At 35.8% G+C, this 23,258-nt stretch overlaps 2 protein-coding genes across 3 annotated transcripts in view; one reads left to right on the top strand and one right to left on the bottom strand.

Moving 5' to 3' along the window:
* LOC109353654 (zinc finger protein WIP2-like) lies at positions 1,191–3,757 on the top strand. The gene is made up of 2 exons (XM_019595994.1): positions 1,191–2,077; positions 3,285–3,757. The coding sequence occupies exons 1-2, from the start codon at positions 1,493–1,495 to the stop codon at positions 3,720–3,722; spliced, it is 1,023 nt and encodes a 340-aa protein (XP_019451539.1). The 5' UTR covers positions 1,191–1,492; the 3' UTR covers positions 3,723–3,757.
* Positions 5,888–23,258, bottom strand: part of LOC109355000 (multiple RNA-binding domain-containing protein 1) — a 29,399-nt gene continuing 12,028 nt past the window's right edge. The window contains exons 1-15 of one of the 2 annotated variants that reach the window (XM_019597877.1): positions 17,698–17,845; positions 17,513–17,623; positions 17,316–17,430; positions 16,461–17,224; positions 16,156–16,287; positions 9,964–10,050; positions 9,760–9,883; positions 8,916–9,239; positions 8,753–8,817; positions 8,081–8,252; positions 7,450–7,554; positions 7,262–7,363; positions 6,941–7,114; positions 6,356–6,487; positions 5,888–6,266 (exon numbers count right to left, since the gene is read on the bottom strand). In XM_019597877.1, the coding sequence (XP_019453422.1) occupies positions 6,102–6,266; positions 6,356–6,487; positions 6,941–7,114; positions 7,262–7,363; positions 7,450–7,554; positions 8,081–8,252; positions 8,753–8,817; positions 8,916–9,239; positions 9,760–9,883; positions 9,964–10,050; positions 16,156–16,287; positions 16,461–17,224; positions 17,316–17,430; positions 17,513–17,623; positions 17,698–17,699 (2,574 nt within the window). In that variant the 5' untranslated portion in view covers positions 17,700–17,845 and the 3' untranslated portion in view covers positions 5,888–6,101. Of the gene's footprint in view, positions 6,267–6,355; positions 6,488–6,940; positions 7,115–7,261; positions 7,364–7,449; positions 7,555–8,080; positions 8,253–8,752; positions 8,818–8,915; positions 9,240–9,759; positions 9,884–9,963; positions 10,051–16,155; positions 16,288–16,460; positions 17,225–17,315; positions 17,431–17,512; positions 17,624–17,697; positions 17,846–23,258 lie in introns of those variants that run through there. The other variant, XM_019597878.1, reaches the window with a different exon arrangement.

The raw sequence follows: 23,258 nt of genomic DNA, 5'->3' as shown, positions 1-23,258 counted from the left end.
TGCTGCACAGAGAATGAAAGCTGCTGCGCTTTTTTGTTTTAAATCAGGCCCCAGTATGGAGCTCTGATACCAAATGTTAAAAAATAGAGGTTGAATTGCTACAAAATGCAGTAGTGGTTTATTGACTTGAAAATAGAGTTAAATACACAATGCAAGTAACTGGATAAGGAAACCACTAATGCCACGTATAACAATACCTAATAACATGGGATTATCCTAAAGAAAAAGTAAAAGCAACAAACTCCCTAACAAATAGCAATTTATTCAGAGAAGAAATACCTAAATATCTTAACACATATGTTGCATATCTTATCTTTATATGGTACCTTGAATCAATGAATATCAAATAAAAAATTTATTATTACTGTTATTTTTGTTTTATTATCATTGATTCAAATATATAATTGTTAGCCAATGCTAATTTTATACTCCTGCAACCATTCTATATGTCTGGCTTTTTGTCTGGTTCGTCAGCAAAATATATCAATTGCACTATTGGATATGGTGCCATAATTTTGTATATTTGTTTGATGATTTCTAAGACAGTTCTTGTCTCTTAAATGCTCACAACTAATTCAGGTTTATCGTACCGACAACATGGTTCTGCGATAAATCCTAAACCTCGTAGTGGGTTGACCCCGATTTTTCAATGTAATATAGACATGGATTATATTAGTGAACTTGTCGTAATTTACGATTCATTATAATCTTCTTGTTATCAATTCCCTCAACCAGAAAATAAAAATCTACAACATATGAATATAAGGCTTATCACATTTATCAGTTCTCTGCACTTACTTTAAAATTGGAGTATAGGACAAACATTTTTACGTAGGGGTAACTAATTTATATAATAATATTTGCTGTCTCATTTTATACATGATTTATTTTTTTCTGATTGTTCATGAAAAATGTAATTTATACAATAACATTATACAATGTAGTATTTTATAAATCAATCAAAAAAGTGACACATGAAATGAATACATGATACTGAACTCGTAGAGATAAAAAAATGTACCAAAACTAACACCATGTAGAAAATGATCTGACCTTGTCATATCTCTCTTATAATTCAAGGTTCATTGCTGGTAACAAGTCCTTTTTGGAGAAGTTCCCAGTTGTAACATGATTTCAATACGTGGAGCACTATCAAGAACAAGATTTTAAGAGGATACACACTTCTGTGTGTGTGGTGGTGCAACAAACTCTATCTCTTGGGAGACAACAGCTGCAACTCAAATCTCTGACTCTACCTTTCCCTTTCCCTTTCTCCTTTAATTTCCCTTATTTGTTTTCAGGGGTAATTTCTTCACTTTCCACACTCTTTTTTGCTTTCTTCTTTTCCCTTCAAACTTATCTATGACCCTCCATTAATATTCTCTCTCACACACTCACACAGATACAACCAACATATTTATATATCATCACTCTAACAATTGGCCAAAGAAATAACCAAAATCCGTGACCAAATTGCATTAAGCATTGCACCATGACAGATCCTAATTCCAAATTATTCGATGGGTGGTTCAACTTCATGCCCCTTCAACCTTATGATGCTCATGATCAATCCAACTACTTTTTCTCATCTTCTTCATTATACCCTCTTGTTTACTCATCAAACAACAGATTTGAAATTCAATCTGAAGCTTCGCCCTCTAATAATATTGCATGTCCTCCTTCCCCTCCTCTCATAGAAGCACTTCCTCTCATAAACAAATTAAGCCTCACAAAGCAGCACCACCAAAATATTGAACCTTCAAACCGTAATAGTGTTTCAGAAGAGGACAAATATCTTGAGAATCTTTTCACTGGTACTGAATATGATGGAACAGCTGATACTGTTTCCCTTAACATAGGGCTTCCAAGAATGGATACTTCTTCTTCTGATCTGGGGTCAAGGAAGGTCTCAACTTGTGTAGAAAAAGAGAGAGTGAATATGATTTCTGCACACCCTTTTGATGGATTGAACAAGGGTCAGTATTGGATTCCCACCCCTTCTCAGATTCTCATTGGTCCTACACAGTTCTCATGTCATGTCTGCTCTAAAACTTTCAACAGATACAACAATCTTCAGGTACACCTTTATTTACATTTTATATATGTCCATACAGGTGCCAAGTGTTCTATAAACCTGAGAGATGTCTCATGTGGCTATAAACATGAAAGGTGTTGCCAAAAGTGTAGCTCAGGGTGTACATGGAAGGTTGGAACATTTTGGATATGTAAACCCTGATCTACCCCTTCCAGTTTTTGTGCCTTTTTATGTCATCTTATGTCAATTTTTAACAATAAACAAGTAGATAAATAGGTAACTAGTTCCTTCTGTGTTTCATCATTTTGATTTCTTATTCCTTAGTCCCTTTTGCATGGTCTGGTTTTGTTGTTTTCTTCTTTGTTCAAACCTGAACGCGACTATTTCGTCTCAGACTATACAGTACTTTAATTAATGAAAGTTTTTGTTTTCTTTTAGAAACTTATTAAAAAATATTGTTGAAGTCTCTTCCATCTTGTGCTTTTATTTCACCTAGAACATTGTGCTGCACAGCCTAACCAGACTGCAAGTGAATGGAAAAGTAGTAAAACAAAATTGTAATAAGTAATAAGAATGCTTTCTTTCACGATTCAGATGTTCATCATCAAGAGTGCCAGACCCTGAAGACACTGCAGCCTTTAAAAAGCACTGGAAAGTAATAAAAAAGATAGAAAGACATGTCTGAGATGAGATCATTATATATATATATATATATAATTTAAGTAGAATTGTATGAGAAAGCTTATTTGATATCTGAACAAATTGACTTTGTTTTGGCCTTTTGGGTGCAAATCTGTACGAACTTTTAGTTACTACTATAACTTGTCATCTTATCTTATTATGGAAATTAGAAATATAATTAGAGCGTTGGCTGGAAAACTATGTTAATTACTTTTTTTTTCCGAGTTTATTAACTGGATTTTTATTTTTACAATATATCAAAATTTTCACATGAATACGGAGGAGAAGCTGAAAATAATAGGTTTGCTTAGTACCTGCCTTCGACTTTATAGCAATCAGTATATCTGTTTTCGTAGATTCATTAGTTAATTTCTTAAGGGGGCTTTGAAACTTAGGTCTATAGAATTTATATAAAAAATGCATCAATATATAGACAATATATTATATGTGTTAAGTAAGATTCAAATATGGTTGCATCATAAACCTCTTTTTGCCTTGTTTTACACAACACTTCTCTCTCTATTATGGGAGAGGATTCTAGCTCGAGTCTAATAGTTAATTCTTGCAGATGCATATGTGGGGGCATGGATCTCAATACAGAAAGGGGTCTGATTCTCTAAAAGGAACACAACCAACAGCTATGTTAAGGCTTCCATGTTTTTGTTGTGCACCAGATTGCAAGCACAACATTGACCACCCAAGAGCAAAGCCACTCAAGGATTTTAGAACCCTTCAAACTCACTATAAGAGAAAGCATGGAGTAAAACCCTATACATGCATAAAATGTGGCAAAGCTTTTGCAGTAAAAGGTGATTGGAGGACACATGAGAAGAACTGTGGCAAAATATGGTATTGTTTATGTGGGTCTGATTTCAAACATAAAAGGTCTCTAAAAGATCACATAAAAGCATTTGGCTTTGGCCATGGAGTTTTTGGTATGGATTGCATGCAAGAAGATGATGAACCAGCTTCTGAGATTGAACATGATGAGGAGAGTTCATTGTGAAAGTGGGAAACAAAAATTGAGGTGACTTGTGATCTTTTGAGTTTCAGAAATGATTGTCTATTTTTAATTTCTACAAATAATTATAATGGTGATTGTATTTCCATTATTATATATTTACTGTTAATTATAAATATTATATCATGTTTTTATCATTTTGAAATATTCATACAATAAACAGTGAAAAGAACTTTATACTGTTTTCGTACAAATTTATGAAAGTATGGAATAAAAATAAGTTAAAAATCATAATTAACCAAAAGAAAATGAAAATATGAACTGGTTATAATTATCAATGAGAGTAGAAAATGAAAGATACAATACGTTTTCTAATTCAAGCAATCCCTTGTTATCCAATTTCATATATTTGACATGCTTGTAATGTAATAGATTATATGATGAGTTTCGTATTGACCTTTTTTTTTCTTAGTGTCTATCTTTCTTCTTTTCTGGTGTAGTTTTTCATAGTTTATTATGTAAGTTGCTTCCAATGAACCATGCTTGAATGTAATTAATCCACCATTTTGAGAATATATTACAGCTTTGTGTCTATGGTTTGTGTAAAATTCTAGTGAGCAAAGTTAACATGATATTAATGCTGTTGATGACTAATCTTACCCGGCTATGAAATTGTAGCACTTGTTAATAATGTTTTAAAAATCAAATAAATTTGTTTTAATCTTATAAGAAATGAATCCGTTTTCAATGGGACTAAAGCAGATTATATACATATTATGTACTTGATTTAACATAGATCTTGGGTTGGTTCTTCTTATGTAGAGCAATGCACTTTTGACTTAGCTGGTGTATTAACCATTTATCTTATATTTGGGGTTCTTGTCCTGTTAATAAGCTGAGTAAAGGAAAATTTAGATTAAGCATCTCTATTCTCCTTTAATAAAATTCTTTAGCTTATAAAAAATCAATAAGATATCAATATGGTGATCCAACTTTAAGGAATGGTTCAGTTTATTTAATTGATTAAGTAACTTTACCTAAAGAAATGTCATGTTGGATTTTTCATTAGTGTGACTATTTGTATTAAGTTTATAAAATATATTACTATTATGCACTGTATGTTTCTACAATAGTTATAATTATTCATTTTCATTTATTATCCTTCTTATTAGTTAGCTAAGTAGAACAATCATAAATGTTTTGTCAATTTTCTAAAGATATAGATACGTATAAACAAATTTATTTTCCTAAACAACAGATATAGTAGTAAGACATAATTAAGAGAGTTGTAGTAACAGTTACAAATAATTTTTATTTCTAAAAATTGATCGGGTTTTAATTTTAATTTTTTATTGGTTGTGGTCTTTAGATGTTCCAAAAGCTTGCTTTTAATTCTCAGTGATGATATGACTAACAATTTAATATCCACATATGACATGTTTCATATTGGTTGTTTATGTGGTTGGTAGTAATATTCGGATTAGTTACTAAAATCAAATTTTGTTTGGAATATCTAACTATCCAAACCAAAAAAATTGAAGACTAGAGCATAAATTCATCAACTTTGAAGAAGAAACCTAATTTTGCCAAACTTAAATAAGAGCATATAATTCCACAAGTTGTGTCATTATATGTATCATTAGCATTGGTTAAAAAAATATTTTTAAATTAAAAGATTAATAATTAATTTTTATTTTAATTAATCACAAATAATGATACAGTGACATAATTTTTAAGACAACAGATATATATCCAAATTAAATAGGCAAAAAAATAATGATGACTAAATTTTCAAAAGGATTTGTACGTATCCATTATAATGTGATTTGGTATTTTAGTTAGCACAAATTTGGTATTATAGTTTTCAAAGACAATTGTCTAACTTGGAATTAGACAAAGATAATGATGTCCAAATTTGGTACATTGACAAGACCATCGAGACACCTAATTCATGTGCGAAGTAGCATTTAGACCAAGCTAATAACAATGAAACTGTGTAGCGTAAGGTGCAGAGAACTTGTTACGGATTTTTTTTAAGATTCACTCTTGGTGTTTACAATGAGGATCGAAGACCAAGTCCAAACAGATGAAAATGTGACAGATCTTGTTACGGATTTTATTGATAGTAATTACCAATTACTGTTTAAGATATGAATTATGAATGATATATTGACAAAATGACGAGGTTGTTTCATATAAGTTAGTTTTAGCAGTATATTTTCTTAGAATCCCCATTCAGACTTTATCAACAGAGAACAAGTAAGGCCAACACAAAATGGTGATGCCAATATCCTTTGTCTCCATCTTCGGGACGGTGTAAATGCAAATAGAAGGGCCCAATGGCATATTATATAAGTTACAACAAAATTGCTATCCCTGAAATCTGGGATACACACATAAGCATGTTTGGATCTTTGCACCATACTAATCATCAAACCTTTCAAACTTCATCTTTCTTTCATCTAATATAGCCACGTGCTTCCTTTTCTTCGTAGAATTTTGAAATCCATTTTGTTCATCACTAAATTGAGCAGCTGTTCTCGCCCGCAGTTCTTCCAAACTCTCACCTTCTTTCGCTCTCTCGATCACCTGAAAAATGCGGTCAGTTAGTTTTTTCAAATATTTGAAGTCTTGGCATGACATAAAATTACTCAAAACCATAATTTAGTTTCACTCACCAGATGCCTGCCATACAAATGGGTACTTGAAAGTGCTTTAAGTGCATTCTGTGCCTCTTGCTGAGTAACATACTCCACAAAGGCAAAACCTCTATGATTTCCAAACTTCATTGGCAACCTTAAGCTTTTAATCTGCACAGTTTTTTAGTCATCAAACATAAGTGAAAAGAAAACAATGCATATATTTCGAGAATAGCCTCATGTCAATGATGTAAGATCTACAAATCATGTGAAGCTCCAGGCCATTTTTTCTGGAACCATTTTTAACATAATTGCATGTTATCATCATTTTAATAGAAGGCATCGAACTCAAATGTTCAACATAAAACAAGTCTACACACTCTGTAGCAGGTTACAGATTGCGAACACCTTCAAAGTGGTTCAGCACCACCCATTATTACTAATAAGCTTTAGATTCATTCTATTCAAAACATTTTTATAAACTTAAGATAACTACGAGAGAGGTTGGTATTATTCCCCTAGAATATGTATGTCATTCTGGTAATAGATGCATTTAGTAATGGACAGGAGAAAGAAAGAATACGTAGTTGCAATTGGCACTAATTATCACCATTAAATAATCACCTGACCAAATGGAGTAAACAACTGTCTCAGATCCTTCTCTGTTGCCTCAAAAGCAACATTTCTTACAAGCAACTTTGTTGAGCTCTTATCCTTGTCAACTGTCTTTCGCACATCCCCGTCCTTCTTGACTTGACATAGTTGTAAAATAAGAGCATGCCCATCCAAAACAGTCCCCTACACCAAATTTAAAAAGAACAACAAAAACCAACAAATCATAACTATAATTATTTTGTAAGGGTGTCTTATCCTCTTCTCATGTACTTAGCTCTTGTCCAAAACAAAATTAAAGACGAACAAAGTTTGGTTCAAATGTTTGAATACCTGTAAATCTCTGCAAACATTTCTGGCAGTCTCCATGGAGTCAAATTCAGCAAATCCAAACCCCATAGAAACATTTTTTCCATTTTTCAAATGCTTCTTTACCTATTTGTCACAGCAGCAAAATAAATATATGCAAAAGGTGCTAAGAAAATACAGAGTAAAGTGCTAGCACTTAAACCCATTATTACCTTGACACTCAAAATTTTTCCCCCTTTCACGTGTTCATTAAAATGGCTCTTCAAACCCTCATCTGTTGTTTTGAAATTGAGGTTCTTGACAAACAGGGACCGAGCCTGTGCATCATAGATTAATTAATAATAGAACAACTAATCGTGATAATTCCAAAAATAAATATTGAATGATATGCAAATTAATCTATACAATATTTCTCCATGCTGACACCATGATGCAGAAAAGGATATGAATATCAAAACAATTTCTGTACTGGCGAGGATGGCGACTTCAATCCAAATTCCCACCTCATTCCTCAGCCTTTTTATTTAAAATGAAATATCAAATACTCATTTCTGATATATTTGTTCCTAGATCATTGTATTGTAGTAGTTTGCTTAAATCAGATAATGAGATGATATACAGAACTTCTACAGGTAGTAAACATGCAAAATGAATATCTCATTTCTATCATTATTTTATTGTCACTTGCATCTAAAAACTAAAACTTAGGCTGATATGTTACTGTGCTTATATTTATGCTTAGAACTTATCCCTCTCTTTTACTATCTTCCACTAATTCTCACAAAAGACTAATACATCTGAGAACACGGCATAAAACTATAGGAAAACAATAATAGGTCATACCTCCACTCTGTCCGGATCGATGTCCACATCTGATATTCTTTCTACATGTTGCTCCAATATCTGTCGCTTGGCGTCATTTTCACCAATTGCACCATCCATTCCATTGTTTTTAGATGTTGAATTTGGGATAAGAACATTGGAAGGAGCCCACTCCAAATATAATGGCGCATCCCTAAGTGGAATAATATGAAACAAATTAAAAAGCTTCCAAGAATCATCATAGTACAGACAATTAAGTGTCTTCTTTTAGCACGGGTAGCACTTCATTTTTGCAGATAATGGAAGGAAACTATTTTCAAAAAATAAAAAATAAAACTGTAAAAGCCAAGATTATTCACCCATGAGGTACAAAAAAACTAAGTCATGGTTGTGTTGTGTTATTCATCTGAGATTTACTTTTCCCTCTATCTCAACTAATGAATTCCAAGTTATGGCACAATTCTCATATAACTTTATCCTTCGGGACTGCCTAACACTTGTAGATGCACAATAAGTCTACTTCCGTTTTTTCTCTCCTTTTCAATGAAGATCGGGGAGAGAAGGAATAGTCAATTGGTTCATGGAGGATAGCCACCTAATGGTTTGATGGTTAATTTATAGAAGTAAAAAAAATCTTATTTAATAATGCTGAGGGGAACTAATGGCCATAAGAAAATAAAAGGAAAACCTTACTTGTAACGCTTGTAAGATAATCCTCTAAAAGCTGCTCGCGCTTCAGCTGGTTCAAGGAAAACAACCTGGGATATGATCACCAAATAATTTGAAGCTTGACATAAATAACATTGAAAATGGAATATTCAAAAACTGCAAAGGACTATGGGGAAAGAAAATATACCAGGGCTAAAGTCTTTGTCGGAGGGAGAATGATTTTATCCAAACTACCGAATTTCCCAAACATCTTCACAAGTTCACTTTCTGTAGAACCATAGGGCAAGTTCTTCACTAAAACCACGTGGTTACTTCTTTTTACGCCATCAACTTTACCATTGGTAAGTTCCTCCAGAGCTTCCACATTCACTCCAGCATTTTTAAATGAATTTTTTGTCTCTGCTATCACTTGAGTTTCTCCCAGAGCAATACGTACGGCAAGATCATCAGCTTCACGGTCAAGTAAATCACTTTTACTGACACCATATTTCAGAGCAATGTTTTCCACAACCTATGGGGGAAGATAATATTGTCAATAAAAATGAATGTATGAGACAAAGAAATTACAAATTCTCTTACTACAGGTATCCCCACAAAATAAAAAAAAATTGTAAATAAAATGAAAATTTTATATGAAAAGGGAATATATTAGGACGAAAAAGAGAAAATATACAGCCAAAAAGCGGTACAGCAGATGACATAATAACAACATAATAAAAAGGGAACCAAATATGCCAAATTTCTATATTTGTTAAAAATAGCAACTCCTTCGAAATATAGAGGCAAGGATAAGGGGCGGGATGATATCCTAAAAATTATAGCACCCGTCTCCAATTAAATCACTAAAGGGTTGTGAAGACAGCACATTTCCTATTGTTTCGCCTCCAATTGGCCAAATCTCTTAAACCTAATCAACATAAACTGTTCCAGAGCAGGGGGAGAAATGCAAATCCTTTAATGTACTTTTGATTACTCTACAAAGGCTGAAAGAATAGAACCATTGTTGGCAATTTAAGTTTCAAGAAACATACTGTATCAGGGCGCATGAACAGACTATTCCAGGCTCTTGTATCTCCACTAGCTTCAGCCGCTTTCCTTTCCTCTACTCTCCGTTGTTTGAGAGATTTAGACTGTTGGTCCTTGGAAACATTGTTCCTACAGTCATAAAGCAAACAAATAAAATCAAAATCAAAATTTGAACACTATCCACAATGCATCATTCATGCTTTACATACTCTTTGTTGTCTGAAGGTCTTTGTATGGCTGGCATAACATGCAACAATCTTCCTTGAAAGATTGAATTATCTAACTCTTCTAGAGCCCTGACAAGCAATTACCATTCTGTTACGTGAGTCATCAGCAAAACAAATTTACAAACATATTCAGTGGATAACAAGTACTACATGAAGTTGGGAAACAACATTAGTGTTAGAAGAAGCATGATTAAATGTACATAAAGCAAACAATAGTAAAAGGTGGCAGCTTTATGAAGTCCATTGATATTTTAGCTACAATTTGGTTGACAGGGTATTAAGTATTTCCAAACTACTTTTGATTCAAATTCCAAGTCATTCTTAGAATATTCAATAAAGCTATCAAATCAAATCCATTTGCCTACCCGCTAAAACACCTTTAAATAGACAATGGTGTAAACATGGAAAGTTAGTTGTTAACACTGATATCCAGAAACTAGAAGTAGAATGAGATAGGAAGAATAGAACTAAGGATTCAATCCAATTGGATTTAAAGTCTGCAGAATCTATATTCAATTTGATTGTAGGAAATGTTAGAATATAAGAGTAGAAGAGAACCAATCCCCTACTGAATTGCTCCAATTCGGTCACTTCCTTTCTAAGGATTACCCAATCCCCTATCCATCCTTCCCTTTTCTTATTTATGCTCTTAACTACAAAGTAACTAAAAGTAACTTACTAGTAGAAGTAAAACTAAAAGTAACTTGCAAACTAACTACTTCAACTTCTTGTTCCTTCTCTCATACACCTTTGTAATGGGTGGTCTTGCTCCTCTATCACTACCCCCTTCCAAAAGAGCCACCTAGTCCTCAAGGGGAAAAGTAGGAAATTTGTCTTGTATGCTGGATGCTGTCTCCCAAGTCTTATCCGCTTCTGGCAATTGAGCCCATTTCACCAACACCTCCACCAATCCTTGTTGATTCTCCCTAGACCCCAGAACATCTTCAGGCTCTACTTGTAACTCATACTCTTCATTCAACAATGCTGGAAGAGGTTGAGGTTGCTGACTCGGTTTAATGGCCTTCTTTAATAAAGATACATGAAAAACAGGATGGATCTTAGCATGTTCAGGCAATTCGAGCTTGTATGCTACTGGTCCTACCTTGCTGATGATCTTATACGGTCCATAGTACCTTGCTGCCAATTTAGCACAAGGTCTAGAAGCCAAAGATCTTAGTTTGTATGGTTGAATCTTCAAGAACACCCAATCCCCTAATTGGAATTCCACATTTCTCCGATGTTTGTCCGCTTGTCTCTTCATTTGTTCTTGAGCCTTAGTTAAGTTCTGTTTAAGTTCTTCCAAAATAGTGTCTCTGTTTTGCAACAATTTATTGACCTCTTCCACCTTAGAAGGAAATTCGGCTGCTTTCAAAAGTAGAGGGGGATCCCGACCATACAACGCTTTGAAGGGAGTCATTCCAATAGCACTATGGAAGTTGGTGTTATACCAGAACTCTGCCCAAGCTAACCATTGTCCCCACTGTTTCGGTTTGGGTCCTACAAAACACCTTAAATAACCCTCAAGACACCTATTCACTACTTCCGTCTGCCCATCCGTTTGAGGGTGGTAAGAAGTACTTAATTTCAATTGTGTTCCTGCCACTCTAAATAAATCTTTCCAAAAATTACTTAGGAAAATGGGATCTCGGTCGAAAATAGTTTTGCAACAATTTATTGACCTCTTCCACCTTAGAAGGAAATTCGGTTGCTTTCAAAAGTAGAGGGGGATCCCGACCATACAACGCTTTGAAGGGAGTCATCCCAATAGCACTATGGAAGTTGGTGTTACACCAGAACTCTGCCCAAGCTAATCATTGTCCCCACTGTTTCGGTTTGGGTCCTACAAAACACCTTAAATAGCCCTCAAGACACCTATTCACTACTTCCGTCTGCCCATCCGTTTGAGGGTGGTAAGAAGTACTTAATTTCAATTGTGTTCTTGCCACTCTAAATAATTCTTTCCAAAAATTACTTAGGAAAATGGGATCTCGGTCGGAAATAATAGCTGCAGGGAATCCATGCAATTTCACTACCTCATTGACAAACAATTGAGCGACATCTTTGGCAGAGAAGGGGTGGCTGAGTGCATAAAAGTGGGCATATTTGGACAATCTGTCCACTACCACGAATATGGTGTCTTTACCTCTGCTCCTCGGTAGTCCACCAATAAAATCCATAGAGACTTCCATCCAGACCTGAGTAGGTATAGGTAGTGGTTGCAACAATCCCCCTGGTGTGAGAGTAGAATGCTTGTACCTTTGACATACCTCACATTCCTCCACAAACCGTTTAATGTCACCCTTCATCCCAATCCAATAGACACAACTTGCCACTCTTTTGTAGGTTCTGAAATACCCTGAATGTCCTCCAATAGGAGACTCATGACATTCTCTCAAGATGAGAGGAATTCTGTTAGAATCTTTTGCTAAAACCAATCGACCTTCATGCAACAATATCCCATTCTTATAAGCAAACCCGGAATGTGAATCATGTTTAATGATGAGGTCTTGTATCATCTTCTGCCACCGTGGATCTTGTTTCACTTCTTGTGTCCATCCTTCTATATCAGCCTTGTCTATCAAAGATATAGCATACATCCCTTTTCTGGACAAAGCATCTGCCACACAATTTAGCTTTCCTGGTTTGAACTGTACTTCAAAATCCATCCCAATGAGCTTCACGACCCACTTAAATTGTTCCGCAGAAAATAATCTCTGATCATTGAGAAACTTAAGACTTCTTTGATCAGTTTTGACTATGAAATGCCTTCCCAATAGATAGTGTCTCCATCGCTGCACCGCTTGTATTAAAGCCATCAATTCCCTCTCATAAACTGATTTTTGTTGCGCTTTCATAGATAATCCTTGACTCCAATACGCTAGGGGCTTTCCTTCTTGCATAAGAACAGCTCCTAATCCTTTACTAGAGGCATCCGTCTCAATGACAAAGACTTTGGAGAAGTCTGGTACAGCCAGTTTAGGAAGATCAATCATAGCAGCCTTGAGAATCTCAAAAGATTGAGTAGCCTGTTCAGTCCATTTGAACCCTTCTTTTTTTAATAAATCTGTGAGGGGTTTTGCCTTCTTCCCGTAATCCCTCACGAACTTCCTATAGTAACCCGTGAGGCCTAAGAAGCCTCTCAACCCTCTGACATCCTTGGGAACAGGCCAAGAACACATGGCTGCAACCTTTGCTGGATCAGCTTCAACTCCCTCGGATGATACAATATGTCCCAAGTACTCCAATCTGTTTTGACCGAAAGTGCACTTCTTCGGATTAGCCTTAAGAGCATTTAGTTGCAGCACCTGTAAAACTTGCTTGAGGTGTTCACAATGATCCTCCAAAGTAGGGCTAAATACCAATATATCGTCAAAAAACACTAGTGCAAATTTCCTCAAAAAGGGCTTAAGGACTTCATTCATCAAGGCTTGAAAAGTAGAGGGTGCATTTGTCAATCCAAAGGGCATCACCACAAATTCATAATGACCTTCGTGTGTCCTAAAAGCAGTTTTCTCAATGTCTTGCTCTTTCATCCTTATTTGATGATAACCGGATTTAAGATCTAGCTTGGAAAAAAATTTTGCCCCTCCCAATTCATCCAATAACTCTTCTATAACAGGGATTGGAAATTTATTAGGAATAGTGATCTTGTTGAGGGACCTAAAATCAACACAAAATCTCCACCCACCATCTTTCTTCTTAACCAAAACTACAGGATTAGAGTAAGGACTTACACTAGGTCGAATGACCCCTCCTTGCAGCATTTCCAGCACTAACTTTTCAATCTCATTCTTTTGATAGTGAGGATATTTGTAAGGCCTTATGTTGGGAATTTCAGCCCCTTCCTTGAGATGGATTGCATGATCATGAGTTCTTTGAGGTGGAAGACCTTGAATACTCTTAAAAACTTCTGCAAACTGATTCATCACTTCTGAAATAGCCTTGGGAATCTCTATTATCTTCTCAGATTCTGTACCTTCCATACACTGCAACATGAATCCTTCCCCTTCTTCCTTTAAAACCTGCATAAATGCCTTCAAGGATAGTTGTGTTCTATGGAGAGAAGGATCTCCCTTGATCTTATGCATCACATTTCCCTTCTTCACGGTTAATTCCAACTTACCAAAGTCAGCCTTGACCTCCCCCAATTCTGCTAACCATTCCAGCCCTAAAACCAGGTCTACACCCTTGAGCCCAAATAAGTAAAAATTCTGAACTATTTCAAGTCCTTGCATCAACACCTTCATTTCAGCACATTTCCCTCTACATTGAATTTTATGCCCATCTCCAACCTCCACCGTATAGGCATCAGTATCTTGCACTTTAAGCTACCATTTTCCCACAAGTTCAGAAGAGATAAAATTGTGGGAAGCCCCACAATCTATCAAGATTACCACATCCTTGCCTTCCATTTCTCCTGCTACTTTCCACGATTTGTTAGTTGTGAATCCAGCCATAGTACACAAAGATAATTGGAGAGATTTTAAATTTAATTTTGCCATTTCATCTTCATTCAACCCTTCCCCTGTATCTTCTTCCTCCATCACTATCATTCGGAATTGACCATTCTTACATCTATGCTCACGGCTATAGGGCTCATCACATCTGAAACAATGCCCTTTCTCCCTTTTCTCCCTCATTTCCGCGGCACTAAGATGCTTAAATCCCCCCCCTCGGGATTATGTTGCTTTCTGGAGTCTGCACGCTGCCCACACTGCTTGTTCCACTGCCCACGGCAACCTGAGCAGTTCTTTTCTCTTCCCATGGCTTGGATTCCACTGTCACCGATTTACTAAACCCAGGATTCCTATTGGAACTCACTGATCTTGAGTAATAACCAGAATTGGGCTTCTTGCTCCAAATCAAATTCTTCTCTTCTATCATAATAGCCTTCTGAATCACTTCCGATAAAGTAGGATGTTCATACAGTCTAACCTCCGCCCTCAACTCTTCTTTTAACCCATTGAGGAAGATACCCTTCACAAATTCTGGGTCTATCTCCTTCAACGCTCCAACATACTTCTAAAAATATTCAATATATTCCAATACAGTCCCTTGCTGTTTTAAGGCTAAAAGTTGTTCAAAAGGATTCTGAACCATTGAAGGTTGGAACCTTCAGATGATTGCCAACTTGAAACCTTCCCACGTTGGTTGGAGATTACACCTACTCCACCATTGATACCAACTAAGGGCCTTCCCTTCCAGAGCCATCAACGTAGCTTGTAATTTCTCCCCATTATCAACTCCTTTCAACATAAAATATCTTTCCAATTTGTTCGTCCAACCATAGGCATCATCACCAGAAAAAATTGGAATTTCCAATTTCCTCCATTTATCTTTGCTCCAATCTTCCCTTGCCACATGTTCTCCACCACTTCCACTACCGTCGTCGGTTGAGAGTTGAAACCGAGGCCTAGTGGTAAGTTGTGCCAAATCTTCTTCTAATCTTTTCATCTTAGCTTCATGCAATTCGAACCGTATTCGCTGCTCTTCTCTCTCACGACGCCATTCCTCTCTTTCCTGTGCCCATTCCTCCGCATTTCTTGCCATTGTCCGAGTTGATACCATGCGCAGCTTCGTGAATGAGTTTGTCACGGGCACCAAGGATCTTGGTGCTCTGATACCAGTGTTAACACTGATATCCAGAAACTAGAAGTAGAAATGAGATAGGAAGAATAGAACTAAGGATTCAATCCAATTGGATTTAAAGTCTGCAGAATCTATATTCAATTTGATTGTAGGAAAAGTTAGAATATAAGAGTAGAAGAGAACCAATCCCCTAGTAACTGAATTGCTCCAATTCGGTCGCTTCCTTTCTAAGGATTACCCAATCCACTATCCATCCTTCCCTTTTCTTATTTATGCTCTTAACTACAAAGTAACTAAAAGTAACTTACTAGTAAAAGTAAAACTAAAAGTAACTTGCAAACTAACTACTTCAACTTCTTGTTCCTTCTCACATACACCTTTGTAATGGGTGGTCTTGCTCCTCTATCATTAGTCAACATATGAAATAAGAAGCGTAGATGAAAGGGCAACCCCAACATTCACTAAATAATCGATTCTAGGTGAAAGTAGCAGGAGGAAAGTGTAAAAATCAAAATAGTACAATGATTGTGCCTACATCTGCAACTTGCACATTCTCTAAAGAGAATATCCTACAATAATTGTTACCTGGCTGCTGATTCAGGATCTGAGTACAGAATATATGCTATTCCTTTGGATCGCTTAGTATCTTTATCAACGACTAGGTGAACCTGTGAGACACTGCCAAACTTGCTGAATTGCTCCTCCAGTTCCTCTTCACTGTAACAAAAAAATACAATGATGAAAATCAATTACTAGATATTAGTAATGTAAACAACTCAACTTTTGCTGGAGACTTTCTTTCTTTTGAAAACAATATAAGTGGAAAAATTGGCAAAACAATACTGCACATGAAAGAGAAAAATAAATGATGTATATATCTATATAAGTACGTGGTGGTGTATGGCAGATTACGGACAAACAGTCGGCAGGACTCGACGACTTTTTTCTCATCTTGTGAATTTGATGATTGGCCTCCTTGCTCAGGCGCATCCATCAGAGCCTTTTCGTGAGAAACATCCTTCGGAATAGCATCTTCTTGGCCCTCTTCTAGATCTAACTTTTTAATACCATTTCTTCCAGTTTTCTCTAAAGATTTTTTATCACCATTTTCTTCATTTCCATCATCATGACCATCGCTGTCTTCAGCATCGTCTTCATCATCGTCACTATCAGAATCAGACCACTCTGTTGTCACTCTGCTCTTGAAATAGTCCGTATCAGACAAGAGTCCATCATGTCCAAACTCAGGTATCTTCTCGGGTTCACGAATATTTTCAATGTCATCATCATCATCATCCACTACTGAGTCACTTTCAACAATGTCTTCCCCTTGGATTGAAACCGATGTATTATCTTTACTACCCTTATCCGCTATTGGCTGCTTCTTCTCAGCAACCTCAGTTACAATCGAAGTATCATTCGCCCACATTTTAGACTTAACCCGAGGCTGCATAACCTGAAGAAATTCTTGAAGCTCCGGGTCATCCTCAATATCAACATTGTCCTTAGCATTATCTCCTCGTCCTTTACCTCCAGCCGCATTTTTCGTCTTTTTCGTAGCATCCTGTTCTGCAGTAACTACTTTACTGTCTTTCTTAGATGAATGTCGACTCCACGGACGAGGAAGCTCAGCATCCCCGAATTTTCGAGCCACCTGATAATTCATTAAAGTAAATAGCATCCTTATTTATGTGGATGTTAATTTAAGCAATAAAAACAAATGAAATAAAAATAAGTAAACAAACCTCACAGGTAATTCTACAAGTGTCAAAGTAAGATTTATTGAAATAAAGAATAGCTTGTTGAGCTTCATGTTCAGTACGAAATCCAATAAAAGCAAATTGACGACTCTTACCCTCTCTACAAAAAAAGGTTATATAAATAATTTAGTAATAAATTTGATGTTAGGATTGAATAAAGATGAAGTATAAGGAATAGTTACTTGGTTCGCATAAGTTTAATGTCAGTGATTTCTCCTCCCTTTTGAGAAAAAAAATCTCGGAGACGGTCTTCGAGAGCATATTTAGGGAGATTTTTGACACATATTCTAGACCTGAAAAGATTATAAGATGAGGTGAATAATAAGAAAAGATTATGAGTGTGTGAATTAATGAATGAATGACTTACATGTTAAAGAGTGTATTGGAGATTGAAGTGAAGTGGAATAGTGGAATAGTGGAGTTAGTGATGGAGAAGAGAAGAAGGGAACTGAGGCGGTGGGTTGGGGAATGATGACCTAGCTCTCTATGTTCTCTAACAATTATGATTGGGCCAACCTTCTTACTAATTTCTTCAACTCATGGCCCATGCTTCTTACTATTCTCTTTTTCGTAACAAAATCACATAACAATTGAATTTTGAGGAAATTTATGCGAATATCACATGAACAATTTGTTCAAAAGTGAAATTTTTATTTGAACATTAATGCCATAGGATGTTATTTTCTTTTAAGTTGCTTAAAAATTGTAATTCTTGAAATATATATGATAACTTAAATTAAAAAGGATTAAGGAGATTGAGGTTGTTATTTATAAATGTTTAATAATTGATTTATTTACGAGGGGAATCACTTATTCAAAAAGGTAAATTTAAAAGAAATTATTTCACATCTCATTCGTTCATTTTATGGAAATCTAATGATTTAGTTCTATTTACTAATTCGAATTATATAAATCATTAGATTTTTATAAAATTAATAGTTAAGATGTGAAATATATTTTTTAACTCAGTAAATTTTTTCTATTTATTCACCTGCAAGAAGTTAATTTCATTTGCTAGCTGACTTTTAATGCATGTAGATATTATTTATAAACAAAAACAATGCTTAACTTATAAGAGATATGGGGTTCACAAATTTCACACACCAATTCCCAAAAGAAGTCTTGGGTGAAAAAAGATTTAACCAAAGTTAGAGGAATGAAAAAAGCTTTTCTATTATTTAGTTACATTGAATAAAGGGAATGAAAGAAAAAAAATATGGGACATATGCATTTGTATTTTCTCTCCAATATTTAGATGAATATTAAAGTAAAGAAAGTTATAGATGAATGTTCTTGTCGCGGACTTCCTGGACATTTAAAAAATTCGTATTCGGTGTTAGTCACACTTACAATTGTTGCTAATTTCCTAATATTCCAAAGAAAATAAATCAACACATGCATGTTAATTAATATCATTATTAATAACCAACAAGACGTTGATCTAATGGTATAAGATTTTACTTGATCCTTAGAAAGATCAAAAAAGCTCAATGGTCGATTTATGAGAGCAAAATTATTAGGAGGGGTGACTACACATCCCTAAAGGGATTCGTTCATTTGTTGTATCGTTTGGAAATACATTTGGTAGTATCAAAAAATATCAATACTAATAATTATTATATTATTTTCTCTCCACTTTCTTTCCATTTTCTATCAATGTAAAGTATTGTGATTTGTGGTCCAGACCGAAGAAACCCCAAATGAGTTCATGGTGAAGATGAAGAACATACTTTGTTGAGCCATTTCCGGAATCTCGAAGGTATGAGGGTGCGATGATCTTCCAAATGATAGAGCGCCGAATGGTTTTCCTTAGTTTCTCTTTAGAGGGGAATGAGAGAAAATGCCTTAGCTTAAGAGTGTGTGTTATGGTGAGGTATTGTTTTTTGATGAGGAGAATTCCTTATATCTTGTTGTGGATAACTAGGATAGTGTTTTATCCCTGTGGATAACACTATCCTAATTCACCTTTATTTTTCTTAACCCTACACCTTAAAACTTGTTGCTCTACAAATGACCTTAAAACCTGTTGCTCTACAAATGAGGACCATAACCCATAAACGTAACCCCGTAGTGGTTACTACTTTAGTTGCAATAATTCTGATTCAGTCCCTTCATCAAATCAGAAATTGCCTGAAGGTATCTACACTTATTATTATTTCATGACACATATGCCCTTAGCCACCAAATTATTTACTTAAGATCATTTTATATTTTGGCTAATTACATAATGGCCACAACACAGTTACAGAATTATATTTGTGACCCATAAATTGTCAGAAATTCTAACAATCTCCCACTAGTCACACATATGATTCTCCGTACATGTTATCCTTATTGTGCGCTTAAATATTGCCATTATGACTTAGGCATACCCAAATTATCCCGTCCCTTAGTCCTGTCTCCAAATCGAATCACAGGGAACTTCGCCATATTAGTCATGACTAATTCAACAATGATCACCAACACTGACACAACTAAATGACATAGATACATCATGAAATGTGTAGCATGAAAATTACATGAATATGATCTGTACATGTCAATTTTGAATTGGTCATACATAACTTTATTGAGATCCTTAACAATAACATAAAACTTTATTGTACAAAGTATAATGACAGAATACCAAACTGAATGATTAATCAACTGAAGTTTGAATACCAAGTATTCATACAAAAATACTGAAATTACATAGAACATAATAAAAGTGTGCACTTTCTAACTCCCACTAAATCAAAGAATCCTCACACTTTAGAACACACATGTGAGCAGCATGCTCATGAAAGACCTTGGGTGTCATAGCTTTTGTAAGAGGATCCGTAATCATGGAGTTAGTGCCTAAGTGTTCTATGGAAAGTTGTCCACTTTGTACCTTCTCCTTAACAACTAGGAACTTAATGTCGATGTGTTTCGACTTTGCCTAACTCCTATTATTGTTTGAGAACAACACGGCTGATTTATTGTCACAGTATAACTTTAGTGGTCTTTCAATCCTTTCCATAATCCACAATCTATTCCAGTGACTGAAGTGATACCTCCTAACATGCTATATATTCTGCTGCCATGGTGGATGAAGCTACAAGGTCTTGCTTGGTAGAATGCCAAGAAACCGCACCACCAGCTAACAGATAAACAAAGCCCGAAGTAGATCGTCTACTATCATGGCATCCCGCAAAATCGGAGTCAGAATACCCAATGATCTCTAATTGGTCTGATCTCCTATATGTGAGCATATAGTCTTTTGTTCTCTTTAAGTACCTCATGACCCTTTTGGCTGCTTTCCAATGGTCCATTCCTGGATTACTCATATATCTGCCTAAAACCCCAACTATGAACGCTATATCCGGACGCGTACATACTTGAGCATACATAAGACTCCCTACAGCTGATGCATAAGGGATATTTTTCATTTCTTGAATTTCCAGATTTCCTTTAGGGCACTGATTGAGACTAAATTTGTCTCCCTTAGCAACTGGAGTATCCATTACTTTACAGTCCTGCATGCCATACCTTTTGAGCACCTTTTCTATATAGCTCTTTTGTGATAATCCAAGAATACCCCGAGATCTGTCTCGGTGTATCTGGATTCCTAATACAAATGAAGCTTCACCAAGATCCTTCATTTCAAAATTACCGGATAGAAATGTCTTGGTTTCTAACAAGGTACCCACATCATTAGTGGCAAGCAGTATGTCATCCACATACAAGAGCAAGAAAATATACTTGCTCCCACTGAACTTGTGATACACACAATCTTCAACTGAATTCATCTCAAAACCAAAAGAGAGAATCACCTCATGAAATTTGTGGTACCATTGACGAGACGCCTGTTTTAGCCCATAGATGGATTTTGTCAATTTGCAAACCATATTCTTTCGGTCTCCCGTTACAAAGTGTTCTGGTTGCACCATATAAATCTTTTCATTAATGTTTCCATTTAGAAAAGCTGTTTTGACATCCATCTGATGAAGCTCCAAATCATAATGTGCTACAAGAGCCATGATTGTCCTAAGAGAGTCTTTCGATGAAACCGGAGAGAAAGTCTCTTTATAGTCAATCCCTTCCTTCTGAGTAAAACCCTTAGCTACAAGACGTGCCTTATACCTCTCCACATTACCATTAGAATCCCGCTTGGTCTTAAAAATCCATTTGCAACCAATGGGTTTCTTACCTTCTGGTAATGGGACAAGTTCCCAAACTTTATTGTCTTGCATGGATTTATACTCCTCTTTCATTGCTTCAATCCACTTTTCCGAATTGGAACTTTGGATGGCTTCACGAACGTTTAATGGATCATTGTCCATTAAGCCATCACCCTCATGTTCCAAAAGAAAGCAAATGTAATCATCCGAAATTGCATTTCTCCTTTCTCTAGTGGATCTACGCAAAGCTATAGGCTCTTGCACCTCTTGTCCATGTTCCTGAGGGTTTTGAGTTTGTCCTTCATGAATTACTAACTCACCTTGAGCAGGGAAGGTTTCATCAACTATGTCCTGAGGAGGTTCCAAATTTGCTTCTTCAAAAGCAACCATATGAATCGCATCTGGAATAGATACATGGAATAGATACAGATTCTTCCTCTAGGACAAAGTTTCTAACCTTATCTTCCCCTTCAAACTCAATATCCACAAATAACGCGGTTGTACTCGTCTCAAATATGGATTTTAAATTTGGGTCATAAAATTTATAGCCCCTTGATTTTTCAGAGTAACCAATAAAGTAACTGCTTATTGTACGGGAGTCCAATTTATTCTTGTAAGGCCTATAAGGCCTTGCCTCAGCTGGACATCCCCACACATGAAAATGCTTTAGACTTGGCTTTCGCCCAGTCCAATGCTCATAAGGTGTTTTGGAAGTTGCCTTAGTTGGCACCATATTAAGAATATAAGTTGTTGTCTTAAGTGCCTCTCCCTAGAGTGACTCTAGTAAGGTAGACAGACAAATCATACTCCTTACCATGTCCTTAAGAGTCCGGTTTCGTCTTTCAGACACACCATTCATGCTAGGCGATCCTGGCATGGTGTACTGTGGGACTATACCACATTCCTATAGGTATTTGGCAAAAGGCCCTGGACGTTGTTCACCTGAACCGTCATATCTACCGTAGTATTCACCACCACGGTCAGATATGACGCACTTAATCCTTTTGCTGAGTTGATTTTCAACTTCAGCCTTAAAAGTTTTGAACACGTCCACCGATTGGGACTTTTCCTGAATAAGAAAAATGTATGCATAACGAGAATAATCGTCTATAAACGATATGAAGTATCGTTGACCATTCCAGGAAGCCGTAGGGAATGGCCCATAGATATCTGTATGTATCAATTTTAAGACGTCTGAAGCTCTATATGCACCATATTTCGATTGTTTGGTCTATTTTCCTTTTATTCATTTAACACAAACATTAAGGTTTGTGAAGTCAAAGGAATCCAAAATCCCATCTGACACAAGACGCTCAATTTTCTTTTGAGAAATGCGACCTAGGCGCTTGTGCTATAATGCACCTAAATTATTATTTTCAATTTTACGCTTAGTACCACGTGATTCCACATTCAGGGTTTCGCTATAATCAGTTATGTTGTTTAGCATATAAAGGTTGTCATTTAACATAAGTGAACCAGTTCAAATAACATTTGAATTTAAAGACAAATGAACTGAATTGTTTCCAAATGAACAACATTAACCAAATTTGTCCAAATAAGAAATAGAAATTAAATTTCGTCTAAAAGACGGTACAACAAAAGTGTCTTTCAAATCCAAATGGAAACCAGTACATAATAACAACCTAAAATGCCCTATAGCTTCCACTTCTACCGATTTACCATCGCCAACATATATGTATCTTTCAACATGATTAGGCTTTCGGTAGCTCAGGCAACCCTGCATTGAAACACTGATGTTAGAAGTTGAATCGGAGTCTAACCACCA

Source organism: Lupinus angustifolius, chromosome LG08 (assembly GCF_001865875.1).
Source record: "Lupinus angustifolius cultivar Tanjil chromosome LG08, LupAngTanjil_v1.0, whole genome shotgun sequence".
In the NCBI taxonomy this organism is placed as follows: domain Eukaryota; kingdom Viridiplantae; phylum Streptophyta; class Magnoliopsida; order Fabales; family Fabaceae; genus Lupinus; species Lupinus angustifolius.
Note: the sequence above shows the minus strand (reverse complement) of the source record. Positions and strands in the feature narration are given on the sequence as shown.

Bases quoted from the DNA above. Each gene is read 5' to 3' on its own strand.
- LOC109353654 (XM_019595994.1), top strand. From the start codon at position 1,493: ATGACAGATCCTAATTCCAAATTATTCGATGGGTGGTTCAACTTCATG. The intron at 2,078-3,284 runs GTACACCTTTAT...TAATTCTTGCAG, and splicing joins ACAGATACAACAATCTTCAG to ATGCATATGTGGGGGCATGG.